General features: G+C 60.8%; 4 protein-coding genes across 4 annotated transcripts; 3 read left to right on the top strand and 1 right to left on the bottom strand.

Moving 5' to 3' along the window:
- Positions 1 to 115: 115 nt before the first annotated feature.
- COLE_06347 (uncharacterized protein) lies at positions 116 to 2800 on the bottom strand (the record flags this gene model as incomplete). Its single annotated transcript, XM_018424214.2, has 8 exons — positions 116 to 442; positions 505 to 566; positions 602 to 727; positions 763 to 1098; positions 1134 to 1605; positions 1643 to 2360; positions 2414 to 2479; positions 2652 to 2800. The coding sequence occupies 8 exons, from the start codon at positions 2798 to 2800 to the stop codon at positions 116 to 118; spliced, it is 2256 nt and encodes a 751-aa protein (XP_018276168.1).
- A 695-nt stretch (positions 2801 to 3495) lies between these two features.
- COLE_06346 (uncharacterized protein) lies at positions 3496 to 5708 on the top strand (the record flags this gene model as incomplete). Its single annotated transcript, XM_018426953.2, has 2 exons — positions 3496 to 4134; positions 4170 to 5708. The coding sequence occupies 2 exons, from the start codon at positions 3496 to 3498 to the stop codon at positions 5706 to 5708; spliced, it is 2178 nt and encodes a 725-aa protein (XP_018276169.1).
- Positions 5709 to 7282: 1574 nt separating this feature from the next.
- On the top strand, positions 7283 to 8916 carry COLE_06345 (uncharacterized protein; the record flags this gene model as incomplete). Its single annotated transcript, XM_018426080.2, has 4 exons — positions 7283 to 7713; positions 7828 to 8283; positions 8315 to 8467; positions 8505 to 8916. 4 exons carry the CDS (start codon positions 7283 to 7285, stop codon positions 8914 to 8916), a joined length of 1452 nt encoding a protein of 483 aa, XP_018276170.1.
- A 2205-nt stretch (positions 8917 to 11121) lies between these two features.
- On the top strand, positions 11122 to 13355 carry COLE_06344 (uncharacterized protein; the record flags this gene model as incomplete). The annotated part of the gene is made up of 2 exons (XM_018424215.2): positions 11122 to 11653; positions 11713 to 13355. The coding sequence occupies 2 exons, from the start codon at positions 11122 to 11124 to the stop codon at positions 13353 to 13355; spliced, it is 2175 nt and encodes a 724-aa protein (XP_018276171.1).
- Between the last annotated feature and the right edge of the window lie 791 nt (positions 13356 to 14146).

Here is a 14146-nt window from a genome sequence, read left to right as displayed (position 1 = left end):
AGGCAGGTGCAAGGAATGCCGCGCCAAGATGGCTGGCTCCCCAACGACCCTCTGCGGCATCACACCTTTGAGCTCACGCCTCCTCCTTTGAGTCACAGTCGTTTTGTGGGCGACCTTAGGCCTCAGACTCGCCCTCGTCGTCATTCTCGTCCTCATCGTCCTCATCGTCATCGTCACCTTCGTCGTCTCCGTCGTGGTCGCCATCGCTCCCTCCCTCGACGCGCACGACCCCCAAAGAACGAAACAGGTCGAGGACAGCCTCGCGGGGTTCCCCGCCTTGCTGGCTTCGCAGCATAGTGACGAGCATCTGTACGGCGCTCACATCCGCGAAGATGCTCGAGGGCCTGGGTGCCGAGCGCGCCAGGTTGCGCTCAATGATTGCGTCCGCGTCGGACGTTCGGTTAAAGGAGGGATTAGGGTGGCGTGTCACTGGCGCGAACATCTGGAGTGAGCAAGCTGTCAATTACCCACTGGGTTGATGGAAAACCCCTCTCCGGAACCCACCTTGACTGTGTTGTCAATCCCGCTTACGGCGACAACTGGAAGGGTAGGGTGCTGCTCCATCACTACAATCAGCATCCGTTTCTCAGCCTCAGCTTACCATTAACAATGTCGCTGTCTGCCCACCAGATGCCGGCTAGCCGCCCGGTTTCCTTGTCCCAGACAAACCAATTGCCGTCGTCACTCCCCGATGCAACCTTATCGCTGCTGTCGCCCAAAAAGTTGCCTGATATCAGGTCTCTCATCAGCACAAATGCTCACAATCCTTGACTGTATCAATGTTGCGTGCGCCCCGGTAGCTGCGGCGCGGATACAGCACGTCCACACCCCTAAACTCGCCTTCGGAGCTAGGCGCGCCGTTTCGGACATTGAGCTCCGAGCCGTCGGACGAATCGTTCTCGGTAGGCCAGCCATCATCGCTCGTCTCCGTGTCACTCTCCGACATCTCTTCGTCATCGTCGAGCTCCATTGCCATGCTTGCAAGCAGATCCCTCGCGCCGTCGACGCCTGTCATGATAGCGTCAAGCTCGTCCTCCGAACCCTCCTCCGACTCGCGGATGAAATTTGCCAAGTCGAGCACCTCGTCTGGTCCTTCTTCTATGCGTCAGTGACACAAAGCACATTCTACTCACCCCACTCGGTACCCAGCGGGCGACGATCCCTCGGCCGTTCTGACCTTGGAGAGCGCGCATCTTCGATCGGAGGGGAAGGGGGCGGACTGCGCAGGAAGCGAGCCAACCTCGGCGCCATCTCATCGTCTGGCTCCGTCCTCTCTGTACGCGGTCGCGATCCGCTACCAGCACGCGACTCAGGATGCGAGACGGAGGAGATGCGACGCTTGGGCACACCATGTCTCACTCTAGACCCAGAAAGCGCTATGTTAAGCCGCTCGCCTGGCCCCTCGCCTGTATGCCGGTCCTCCTCGTCTCCCGGGCCTCTCCCTTCCGCACCGTTCATTCCATCCCGCTTTCTCTCCGCCTTGTGAGTGTTTGACTCGGGGTTGGGGGGCACGACGCTACCGTGGTGCACACGTGCACTCGACTCGGCCGGAGAGTCATTCAACGAGAATAGCGATGTTGAATGGCGGGCAAACGCGCAGATGACCTATTATCAGCGCGATGCAAAGTACCGCGAGTCTCACCTCGCCTGCGTGATCGGCGCTCATCTTCACACACGTTATGTGCCGCTCATGAAACGCGGCATTCCTGCGCTCCACGCTCTCCCACTCGGCCTGTGGCAGGGCGAGACGGCGAACGCAAGTGACCTGTTCCGCACGCCTGGTATGTTTTCCCCAGCTAGGTGTCTGGTGCTCAGGTTTCCGCCGATCACAGATGTACGCGCAGTCGGTCTGGCCGGCAACGGCGAAAAGGTGGGGCGTCAGAGGCGATACACTCAGCGAGTAGAGGTCCACCTGAGGCGGTGCTCGAAACAATGGAGGAGGACACTCTTCCCTGCACGCATGGGGGCGACGCAAATCGTGTTGCCGCACCGTCCCGTCCTCGGAGACTGATAAGAAAAGAAAGGGGCTTGCCTCAGTAGCAATCCTCTTGGTTCGGTCGCGGTGACATTCGAGCACGCGCACGCCTGGTCCGTCGACTCCCCAAAGCGCCCCCCGCACCCGGCGGACGAACGGCAAGGACATTCCCTCGGCGGGCCGCAAACGCTCAACCTCAAAAACCCTAATATCGCCGTCGCCGGCGCAGGACACAATGGTCGGCGTACTCGAGTTTGGGAGGAAGCGGCAGGAGAAGATGTTGGCTCGGTGTCCGGTGAGGATGGTGCCCGAGTGCTTGAGAGGATGCGGAGAGAGCTGTGCGGCGGGTGCATCTCTGCGCGTGTCTGGTGTCCAAATGCAGATGCTGCTGTGAGTTGGGTGAAGGAAGGCAACTGTGCAGGGGTGAGTCCAACTTACCGCTGGTCGTCCGAGCCGGTGAGGAGTGTAGCGCCATCATCGGACCAGCTGAGCGCGTTGACGCATCTGTTGTCAGCTATGGTCGAGCATCTGTAGCAGAAAAGGAGAACGCCAGAGTGCATTTTGGTCTCGGCGTACCGACTGCCGTTGCGAAAGAGGGGCAGCCAGACATAGGAGATCATAGCTCTTGGAGGCTTGTGCGATTGCTGTATCCAAATAACCAGACTCCCAAACTTACCCAGAATGTCCCTCGCCATTTTCGCCGAGCTCCTGCACGCGATCAAGACGAGGCCACGCGTCTGCGAACACGCCGCGGCGCCGCGTGGGGGTGCGTGACGTCAGGCTGCGCGGAAGAGGATGGAGGGAATGGGACTGGCGCCGGGGCATGGTCGTGTCTAAAGTGGAGAGGTTGATTGCACGATGAGGAGGGAGAGAGGTAAATGCTGAGAATGGGTGCGAGGAGGGTTATGTAGTTATGGCGACGGGTTCCACAGGGAAGTGCGGAACGACGACCCCGCTCGGCCGTCAAGTGCGAGCGTAAGAGGGTCCCGATGTCGAGGATGATTAGGAGACTGTGGCTGCTGTGGATGACAAACAGTCGATGCGCAAACGAGTGGATAACGAAGAGGGATAGTACGATGCTGAGCGAGGATGAAGAAGAAGAGGAAGACGAGGAAAGAGTTGAGCTCGGATGGAGAATGACACAGAGGGCATGGGAGAGTGGCGGCAAGTTGGGGTATGGGAATGACAACTGCGGGGCCCTTTGCCACGTGTCGCTCTGAGTAGACTCTTGCATGATTGCATGATTTGCATGCGCATGCGCAAATGTACGATCTTGCCGATACTCCGCGACAGCACCCTCGGCTCCTCAACCCCGAAAGACTCTGAACGAGCAACAGCGTACACCGGCGTCGGCGACTTCGGCACGAAAGGTGGAGGTACAGCCGCTGAACGCGCCCGTTCTCCTTCCGCAACATGGTCACCACGTGACCTTGTCTTAATCTGCTCCCGCACCTCCACTTGAGCGTCAAGAATTTCAGAATCGCTCACCAACAACACTCATCCCTCACCCCACACCCACCATGGCGCGCCCAACAAAGCAGTTCAAGAAGTTTGTGGCCTCGGGAAAGCTCAAGGAGACGATCTCCAAGCGGCGCTCGGCCGCGCAGAGCAAGAAGAAGTTCGAGGGCCAGAAGACACAGCGGCGGCTGCAACGTGGCGCGGTGCGCCCGGAGCACGAGCTTTCGGACGAGGGCGAGGGCGAGGACGAGGATGAGAGCCCGGACTTTGAGGGCGGCGTCAGGGGCGGAAAGGCGGGAGGCGTAGCCAAGACGGTGGACGAGCTGTTTGGCGCGGGAGGGCTGGACGTGCCCATCGAGGAGGGCAGTGATTTGGAGGACATCTCCGAGGACGACGAGGATGACGGCGAGGAGAGCGAAGGAGAGGAAGAGGAGGGGGAGGAGGCAGACCTCGACGAGGAGGCTATGGCTAAGGCTATGGCCGAGCTCGAGAAGAAGGACCCCGAGTTCTTCAAGCACTTGAAGGCTGAAGACCCCGACCTGCTCAACTTTGGCAAGATGGATGTCGACGAGGACGTGGAGGACGAGGAGGAAGACGAGGAGATGGACGTGGCCGAGGATGAGGATGTCGAGGACGATGAGCCGCGCAAGACGGTCGTGACGATGCGCATGCTGCGCGGCTGGCGCGAGGGCATGTTGAAGGTGAGCTTCCGATACGGCGACAACGCTGACCGCAGCAACACTCGCTCCGATCGCTGCGCAAGATGCTCATGGCGTTCCGCGCGGCGGCGCACATGAACGAAGACAGCGAGGAGCAGGGGACCGGCCTCGACCTGCGGTACACGATCCCCTCTGCGGCCGTGTTCAACCGCCTCGTGGTGACAGCTCTCAAGTTTACGCCAGTGGTGCTCGCGCACCACAAGCCGTTCAAGGTGCTGCCCAACGGGCGGATCAAGCTGCAGGCGAGCAAGGCGCCGGTGACGCTGGACCGGCTCATCCTCAGCCACTTCTCGACGCTGCTCCACCTCCTCAAGCAGCTTCCTTCGACCCCGAGCGCGCTCGGCGAGGAGGAGGAGGGGGCCGGTGGCTTGCTCGCTCTCGCAGTGAGCGAGAGCGCCAAGCTTCTCCCCTGGGTCCTCGGAGCGCGCAAGCACATCCGCGCGTATCTCAAGACGCTGCTCGATCTTTGGGCGTCGGCCTCGGACAGCGTGCGCGTCGCTTCGTTCCTCGCAATCCGCAAGATGTTCATCATGGGCGACGACGGAATCAAGGACCTCGCCCTCCGCAACATCTACAAGGCGCTCTTGCCCCCGCTCCGCCTCACTTCGGTGCACACTCTTCCCAGCTTGAACCTGATGAAGAACTCGGCGAGCGAGCTATACCAGCTCGAGCCGGCGTTGTCGTACCAGCACGCGTTCACCTTCATCCGCATGCTTGCCGTGCATCTGCGCAACGTCGTGCGCTCTTCCACATCTGGCAAGGCGGGCGAGGACGGCGCCGCCTTCCGTGCAGTATACAACTGGGCGTTTGTGCACGCCATCGACTTCTGGAGCCAGGTGCTCTCCGGTGCAGCGGGAATTGAGGCGCAGGCGGCGCGCGGCGGCCTCGAGAGCCCCCTCAAGCCGCTCATCTATCCGCTTGTGCAGGTGGCGCTCGGGGTCGTCCGCCTTCTCCCAAGCAGCCGCTACTTCCCGCTGCGTTTCCACGTCCTCTCCTCCCTTGTCCGCCTCGTGTCTCTGACGGGCACGTACATCCCCCTGGCGCCATTCATGCTCGAGATCCTCGACAGCGCCGAGTTCCGGAAAGCGAACCCGAAGAAGGCGACGCTCAAGCCACTCGACTTTGCATACGTGATCCGCGCCCCTGCGGCCTACCCCAAAACGCGCGTGTACCAGGACGGGCTGGGCGAGGAGCTCGTCTTCCTGCTGGGCGAGTACCACGCGACGCTGGCGACCGACGTCGCTTTCCCCGAGATCGCGCTGCCCGTAGTAATGAGCATCCGGCGGCACATTAAGCGCGGGAGCGCGGGCTCGCCCAAGACGGCCAACCAGCTCAAGGCGTTGGCAGACAAGATCGACGCGAACCGCGCGTGGGTCGAGGCCAAGCGGCGCAACGTGAGCTTTGCGCCGCGCGACAGGAGTGAGCTCGCACGCTTTTGCGAGGGCGTCAAGCCGGAAACGACGCCGCTCGGCGGGTGGGTCCGCATCCAGCGCAAGGCGCGTGAGGCCAAGCGCCGCGAGGTGGAGAAGGCGCTGCGGGAGGAGCGCGAGGAGTAGGGCGCGGCGGCGAGCAGTAGGCGGTGAGCAAGGTGTGTGCGTGCGCGTGCGCGTGCGTCGATCGCCCGTCGATGCGTCTGCTGTGCACGGCACGCAGAGTTGGATAGAGCTATGTAGTTTTTGCATCTGTAACCTGGAGAACTGGGCGGCACGAGCGGCATGGAAGCAGACTTTTCAAGGAGGGCTCGAAGCTCCCCGACAACATCTCTGCCATGCGGCGTCGGATTTTTCATCAACACATGGCTCGGCCCTTCATGAAGTAGACTTGGATAGGTACCTGCGGGAGCTCGACTGCCGCCCTCTCACCAGCAGGCCTGACGAGAGACTACTCCTAGTGGGGTGTGGTACTCAAGTCTGGCAGTCATTGGTGCTGTTTGTGATGGCCCTCCCTACCTGAACGCTTTAACCCGTACACTACTAGCAGTTCTACTTAGAGCTAGATCTCGGCCGGGGCCATCACACAGAACTATGGTGTACGCACCATTCATAAGTATTGCCACGCAAGGGATAGGGCTGGGTAGCTGGGTGGCGAGCATGACAATGCCATGATCGTGATGCGTGGGTATCACATGAGCGATGCCATCCATGGTGGACATATGTGGACGGTGTCCAGTGGTCGTTGTGGTTTGGATCATCACAAGAGGGTGGCGAGATGGAGACGATTGTCGACCAATATGACTGCATAATCTGCACTCTCTCATCCTCTCTGTCGACTGTCCCAACTTGACCAACTTGTCTTTTACTTTGTCATCCTCGCACACTCACACCCTTATACTATACTGGAGTGTGACGCATGGGCCTGCGGCGATGGCCACCAGTCGCGAGCGCGTGAGCAAGGGAGATCGCCATTCCTCGGTCGGTGCTCGCTTCGTCTCCCAATCTTGTAGCTGCCAGGTTTAATAAGCTTTCCGCCTGCATGCTCCATGTGCTGCCTCTCTCGCTCGCTAGTACAGTACATGGCCCGGAGCACGCGTCGTCCGCCGCTCGGCGTGACTCGGCGGCACCGCGAAAATGTAGCATGTGGGTCGGGTTGTGTTGTGGCACCGCCGAGTGGCTGGCCGCCAGAGGGGATCGTGCCACACAGCACCGCCGCTGTGCGTGTGTAATAAGCGTACGAGATCTCGTCGTTGTTCGGACCCCTTGCTAGCTCCTCGCGCCCTCGCTCAACGTTGATTTGCGCCTCGTCGCTCATCGGCTCCCCTCGAACGGACACACCCCATGCATGCAAACGCCCCCTGCTCACAATGGGCAGTGATCGCACAGTGACCGAGAGCGTTGGGCGGTCACCGCTCATCGTTGCTGTGCTTTTCTCTCTCTTCCTCGCTCCTTGCTCAGTGACCGTCGGCCGTCGTTCTCACCACCCCCCTCTTCATTTTGACACTCGCCATTCTTCCTCTTCGCATTCTCTGACCTTTTTACTGCGACGCTCCGGTGTATAGATCGTCAAGGTCGCCTCGACTCGGTTGCACAAGAACGCGAACAATCTCTCCCTCGTCTCCATCCCCCTCCGTACCTTGCCAGCTGCCAGGTGCTAGCATCGACTCCCGCACCTTTGCCGCTCGCCACTCCTCGCCATGGCCGTCCCAAACTGCTTCACCGAAGTCCGCATCCCCGACACGTCTCCGCTCATCCGCTACATCGGGAGCTGGAAGGTCTACTATTCCTCATCTTCAGATTCCGTATGGGAAGCGGGTATGATGGGCACTGGCGACTCCGTCCACGCAACCAACCAGGTGGACGACTTGGCCTACTTTGAGTATCCTGGCATTTCATCCGTTATGGAGGGCCAAGTTCTGGGCGGCGACGGGGTGCGGTACACGCTCAATGGCGTGCAAAAGCAGGTAGACATTAGTCGGTCCACAGGCAACGTCTCGACGTGGAGCGCCGCCAGTGGCCAGCAGGATGTCGGTGTCCACACCGCCATGATTGAGGTGACGAAGAGTGACCCATCGTTCCTCACCGGCGTCAAGTCCGTTTCCTCAGTCGTGGGCATTATTGCTGAGACGTAAGTAATCACGTATCCCTCTGCCGCGCTTCGTTCCTTCCTTCCGAGTTTGCTCCTCCCCTCAATCAGCACTTGCGCCTTGCTTGAGGCCGACTCGCCCATTGCTTACAACAGTACCGATCCCAACCTCCTCTCCTGCCACGAGACGACGTTCGTCGATGCCTTGCAGTCCAGCCAGCCCCAAGTGCTTCCCAAAGGCCCGTGGCGTCCTCTCAACGAGTTCGGCGGTGTGGGCGGACAGAGGGTGATATCATACAGCTCGATTGTGGCGGATTCGACTGCTTCCATCCAGCTCTTCCCTCCGCGCGGCTCCAACTTCATCTCACTGAACGGCACCGTCGGCTTTGCATACGGCACATACTCCGTCACCGTCGATCCTCCCCTGCCGTCCATCTTTGCGCGTGAGCGCAATGGATTCAACGCTGGCGCGCAGTGGGCCGCTCCAGGCCAGTTGCTGTACTACACGCCTCTGAATCCACAGGAACAGTACACCATCACCGTGACGGGCGACACGGACCCGACCAAATTCCTCGGCCTCCATTCGTGGATGTACTGCGACTATGCCCTTGCGTGAGTACGGCTTGACGCCGGCTAACGACAGCAAGAATGGTGGCGGTGGGGGCGGCAGCGGCAGCGGGGGAGGTAAGAGCAATGTCGGCGCCATCGCCGGCGGAGTCGTAGGCGGCATCCTTGGCGCTGCACTCATCGCCCTTGTCTTCTTCTTGTTCCTGCGCAAGCGCAAGGCTCGCTCTCCGTATGTCACAGGCAGCGGCTCACGACGCTGACCCCAGGCCCGAGGAAGAGCTGTTCACGGTCGACGAGACGATTGACGCGACGACGACGCCGTACGATCCGCCCATCACGCCTCTCGCGCCGCTCTCGCCTCTCGCACGCACTGAGCCCCCAGCCCCCCGCTCAGAGGAGATGCGCGAGTCCGTCGTCTCGGGCTCGACGCTTGTGCCCCAGCTTCTTTCGAAGCGCGAGAGCAGCACGACCTCGGTTCCGCGCAACATCTCGCTTGTCGAGCACCAGGACGCCGGGGCGGTGGAGCCCGCCGCGGTCGAGCACCTCCCGCCGTCGTACAACCCAGAATGGTTGGCTACCCGGAGTTCGACGTCGCCGAGCGATGCGGGGCCCTCTAAGCCCACGGCGATGTCGTCGCCGCCGCCACTGCCCGATTCCAAGTCGCCGACGGGCACCTAGACTGTACAGAGTGAGAGTGGTCGTTCGTTGGAGGGTATGAGCATGCTCGTGGTTCGATATTACTTAGTTGGGACTGGGACGGGGAGGGAGGGTTCTGGCCCCCTTGCTGGGGATGGCGGAAGACTTGATATAAGGAACGATGCGAGTCAGGGCGACAGTCTACACTCCGATGGAGTATCCGAGTCTACCAGTCATTGGTGTCGTTGCTGATCGTGACGGCCCGATCTAAACTGCTTTCACCGGTACACCACAAGGTGCAAAAGTGGGGCTATTCAGTCCTCATATTCAGTCATAAAGTGTCTTCTGGAGTACTGGAGTACCCTTGCTAGTATGGGCGGCGAGATATGCACGAGACATGCTTCAGGGCAAGCGATGTGTAGATCTTTGGCTGGAATAGTCCATCATCACAGGAGGAGAGGATGAGAGCATCTGCGGGTGGCATACCGATACCGATACCGATACCGATGCCGTTGTCGTTCTCGGGTGAGGCATAGAGGTAATCGGCATCGGCAGAGGGCATGAATGAGAGCGGGAAGCTGGGCGGAATAATGGAAGCTCGAGCCGAAGCTATCGATCCAGCGATGTGGGCGTTGAGGCGCGGGCACATGAGCCGAGGTGGGCTCGCTTGCGCTTGTTCAATTGCTGACGGGAGACGTTTCGGCATGGCATGGCCGGATACATCCATATGGCGCGTGGATGCATGGAAGGAATCTGCCTGACACTGCTGCTCCCTGGCGGGAGTACCGCTCGGCCAATTGGTTCATCGCCCATGGCATGGCCTGGTCTGCTCTTGCTGCTGCTGCTGCTGCTCGAGCTCCAGCGATGCAGGGCCTGCTGGCTGGCTCGGCTCGCCCGGGCCTCGCCCAAGCCTCAAGCCATAGCGCGTTCGGTCTTCGGGGGCGGCTCTTGGCCGCCTGTCTCTCTTACATGACGCTCCTGCGATCCTGCAACTCCTGTACTCATGTCCTGGGTTGTAACTAGGATTCACCAGGCAGTCAGTCACCGGCCCACCTGCCACCGGCGTCCACCGACGGACGAGGGGTGAGCAATGAGCCAGGGCGTTCGGCCGGGGAACGACGAGTAGGACGAGAGGGCGACAAGAGCACATGTACAGTACAGGAGCACAACGGGCAGCGTTACGGCATTGGATGAATGGAAGGTTTCGAGACTAAAAGATGATGTGATGCGGCCGAAACTCGAAGAGCAGATCAACAGCTCTGCAGATTTGGGCGGGGTGGAGGGCGCGGCGCGGCGCGCGGTGGTCTGTGCGCCAAGGGAAGAGAGAGAGGCATCGACCTCCATCGTCTCCTTTGATCCTCTTCTTCAACGTCGTCGCGTCGCGTCGTCATCTCTTTCTCTTTTCCTCTTCTCCATTACTACTATCTACATCTCTCCATCACCTCCGTACGCCGTCGCCGCCGCCGACGACGACGCCGCCGCCCACGGCAGCACGCAATCTTTACATCGGCGATAACCTCGAGGTTCCAGGTCCAAGGCCCAAGGCACTCGACCTGCTCCTCCTCGTCCTCATCCCTCATCGCTCCCTCGCCGTCATCTCGGCCCTCTTCTGGCGCTATCAAAAACCTTGACTCGCGCTCTCTATCTCCTTGACTGCTCTCCACGACACCGACTCTGAACGACCTCATCTCATTTTGACGTTGCCATTCTCCCATAACGACGTCGACCTTTGGACAATTCGACACGCTGCCTCGATCATCTGGATACATCTGAACCGCGACCCAAAACCCCGCATCAATTCAGTAAGTACGCGTCTCGGCCACGGCCATGGGCATGAGTCATCTCGGGAGGGAGCGAGGAACACGGGAAACGCAGAGCTGGCAAGAGCACGAGGAGGATGATGGCATGAGCCGTAAGAGCCGGCGTCGGGAAGGATTTGATCCACCTTCCCTTGGCATGGCCGCCCGGTGGCTAAAGTGGCGTCCAGTCAACCCTACTCTCTCTCTCCGTCCTCTCCGTCCTCTCCGCTCGCTCTCGCTCTCGCTCTCGGCGTTACTCGCCCCCGGCGTACACACCAGGGCTTGCGCTCCCAAGACATGACCCCTCGTACTCCCCTCTGCGCCACTCGGCACACCCGAAACTCCTCATCAGTCACCCACCCCTCGCACATCAGTCTTTCTTTCCCTCCATCTCCCCCCGCCATGGCCCGCCTCTAACAAACAGCACACACACGCACTCGACTTCACAATGCCTTCAAGTAGACGCATTAGCGCTCGTCGCAGTGGAGTCGAATCACATTCTGTTGGTCTCGAGGACGAACTCAGTTTTGGCTCTGAAGAGGATCTCATGGAGACCATTGGCGAGATTCAAGTCCCAGAAGAGCCACTCGACTCGCGCTCCATTGCATCGGCTTCTTCATCCGCCAGCAAACCTAAACTTCCCAAACTGTCAAAGTCTACCCGCTCCTTTGTCCGTAGTCGCAAGGAGAGCTCCGCCAGCACCAGCTCGTCGAAGACGTCTTTGGCAAGCACCACCCACCTCCTCCCTCCCCTTCCGCCCGTGCCCTCGGGCTCCACCCTCGACCTCCCCGCCGACATGTTCACCGAACGCGAGAGGCCAAGCAGCAGCAAGCGCGGGTCCATCATGGGCGCATTCAAGTCCAAGGGCATGGGCCTGCGCTCCAAGTGGAGAGACGACCACAGCAATCGAAGCAGCTTTGTCACAGACACGCACAGCATGGGCTCCACGTTGAGCCTGAGCAAGATTGGGTCCAATGTTTGTGAGTGCGAGGAGCAAGGAGATTGAGGGGACAACAAGAGACACAGCTCACACCCCCAGCGTCGCGTCCATCCGTGTCGTCGTCCTTTGCCCACACGCCCCACGGTGGGCCGTCCCCTAACTCGACAGTGCCACACCTCGGACCACTTTCCTTTGACCAGTCATCAGACCCTTCCTTCCACTCTGGGCAAAAGCAGCCTCCTGCTGGATCCCACATTGTCCTACACCCCTCGCTCCGCAACCTTGAGAACGCACCGGCCTCGGGCTCGCCCACAAGCAGCATCGGCGGGCACAAGTCTTGGGGCCAGGGAGATGTCGCGAGCGCCATCCTTCCACCCTTCCCTGCCACGATCGGGTCGCTCGAGCCCATTACCGTGTTCAGCGCCGAGGCGTCCAAGCGCACCTCGTCGGCCTCCCGTTCACCCTTCCCGAACCGCTGGTCGCCCTGTACGCTTGTCTTTACGCAGTTCAAGGTGTCGCTCAACAGCGAGGACTCGCCAGGCAGCGACACTGAGCGCACCGTCGCACACATCCATGTGTACTCCAAGTCTGCCCAGGCTGTCAGCGGCATGGCCAGCATGGCAAGTGTCGGGTCGGCGGTGCGACGCACGAGGTCTAACGCTGGCATCAACGGCGAGTCGGCCGGCCGTGTCGAGATCGAGCGTCGCTGGTTGTCGAGATCGACAACAGCAGCCCTATGCGACGACGAGCCAGACGCCGACGGGCGATCTGTCGTGATGCGCATCCTCTGGGGCGATGAGGACGGCGCCACGAGTACCCAGTGGCTCGTTGAGATGAAGGACACGAGGCAGTTGCAGGAGTGGATCCGCCAAATCAAGAAGACGGCGATTATGATCAACGCCGAGGAGCTGGGGTATGGCAGTGCGATCCGTCCAGCATTTGAGACCAAGGGAGTGTCGGCCGACGAGCTGGCGCATCAGCTCAGCCTGCATGCCAGAGCCGTCGCCGAGGGCGGCGCTGGAGGGAAGGCGGGCGGCGCATTGCCTTCGCCGTCCGCCGCCTCTACCGGAGCAGGGAGCGAGGAAGAGCGCCGCCGACCGTCGCTAGATGCGATCCAGGGAGCGCCCTTGGCACGCAGCCACTCGGCGAGCGAGGCCAATGCTCCTAATGGTTCCCTCGGCCGGGCGCACCTCAACACTGGCTCTGAGGAGAAGATGCCTGCTGCTGCACCTGCTGCTGAGGTTGACTGGTTCAACGGGCCGCGGGCCAACGGAAGCTCCACCGGCACTGCCACGCCCAACGACCTGGGAGGTTTGTTTGGTGGCATGAACCTCGGCATGGCGTTCCCCACACCTCCGTCTGATCTGCCGCCTCCAATGCGCCGCAAGCCACCTTCACCCCTCAACACCATCCCTGCGCGCGTCGCGACGCCTCCCGTAACCCACGTATCGGCGTACGACGAGGACGAGGACGTTGCGCCCGCCGCTGCACCGCGTCCACCCACCCCGCCTCTGAAGAAGGAAGAGGTCCTGACCGCGCACCTCCGCAAGCCCGCGAGCGTCGCGTCAGAGACCCCGAGCCAGACGTCGACGACGAGCCGTCTGCGACGCCTGCGGGGCAAGCCGCAGGTGATTGACATCATGGCCGAGTTCAGCGCGGTGGAGGCGGAGAACATGCCCGAGGACGAGGAGGAGCCGATCCGCGAGGACCGCGAGCGGCGGATCCGCTTTGCAGAGGAATAGACGTGTAGCCGCTGCAGTATACCTATACCTGTGCGCTTGTTCTGTGTTATTATGTGCCTGTATGCACTTGTTTTGTACGCGTGACGGCGAGTGAGGTGGGACGACGCGTCGCGTGTGGAGGCGGCAGGGTTGGGGGGCGTGGGTGTGGCGTGGGCCGTTAATCCCAGCAGCGATCAACGAGAATCATTACAAGTTGTACTTTTTAGTAGTATCAGATAAGCATCAGATCAGCGTCGGCCCATGTCGATGCCTCCGTCTCCCCACGCCTGCCGACGTCGAAGCCTGCTTGATGCTTGATGAAGCTCCGAGCTGCGACACCAGCAGCCTCGGGCAAAACACGTCGGCACGCGCCGGCGCCCGGCCGCCCAGGGCGAGGGTGCCAGGGTTCCGAGGCGCCGGCATCGTACCACCTCCCCAAAATTTCGACATTAGGAGGGTTTAGGAACGGATTAATCCGAGTATTCAGCATTTGTTGTCCTCGCTGCATTTGTTGTGACGCCTCCGGTCGCGTTCTCATCTGGTCGTCATCAATCTCCTTGAGATCCTTGAGCCCGGTCCATTCCAGTCCACGCGGATCCACGCAGCGCTGTGACTCTTGCACTCTTGCGCGCAGACGACTCTTCTCCAACTCCCCGCCCACGCGCCGAACCCTGCGCGCGACAAAGAACGTGCCGCATCGTACCACCCGTCCCTGCGACCTGCGCCACATCGGCCACCAACGTCCACACGACTCGCGACTTTATTCTAGATCACAACAAATACTCTACTTTGACTGCGCCGGCACCCAGCTC

This window comes from Cutaneotrichosporon oleaginosum (genome assembly GCF_008065305.1).
Source record: "Cutaneotrichosporon oleaginosum strain ATCC 20508 chromosome Unknown ATCC20508_contig05, whole genome shotgun sequence".
Classification (NCBI taxonomy): Eukaryota; Fungi; Basidiomycota; class Tremellomycetes; order Trichosporonales; family Trichosporonaceae; genus Cutaneotrichosporon; species Cutaneotrichosporon oleaginosum.
Note: the sequence above shows the minus strand (reverse complement) of the source record. Positions and strands in the feature narration are given on the sequence as shown.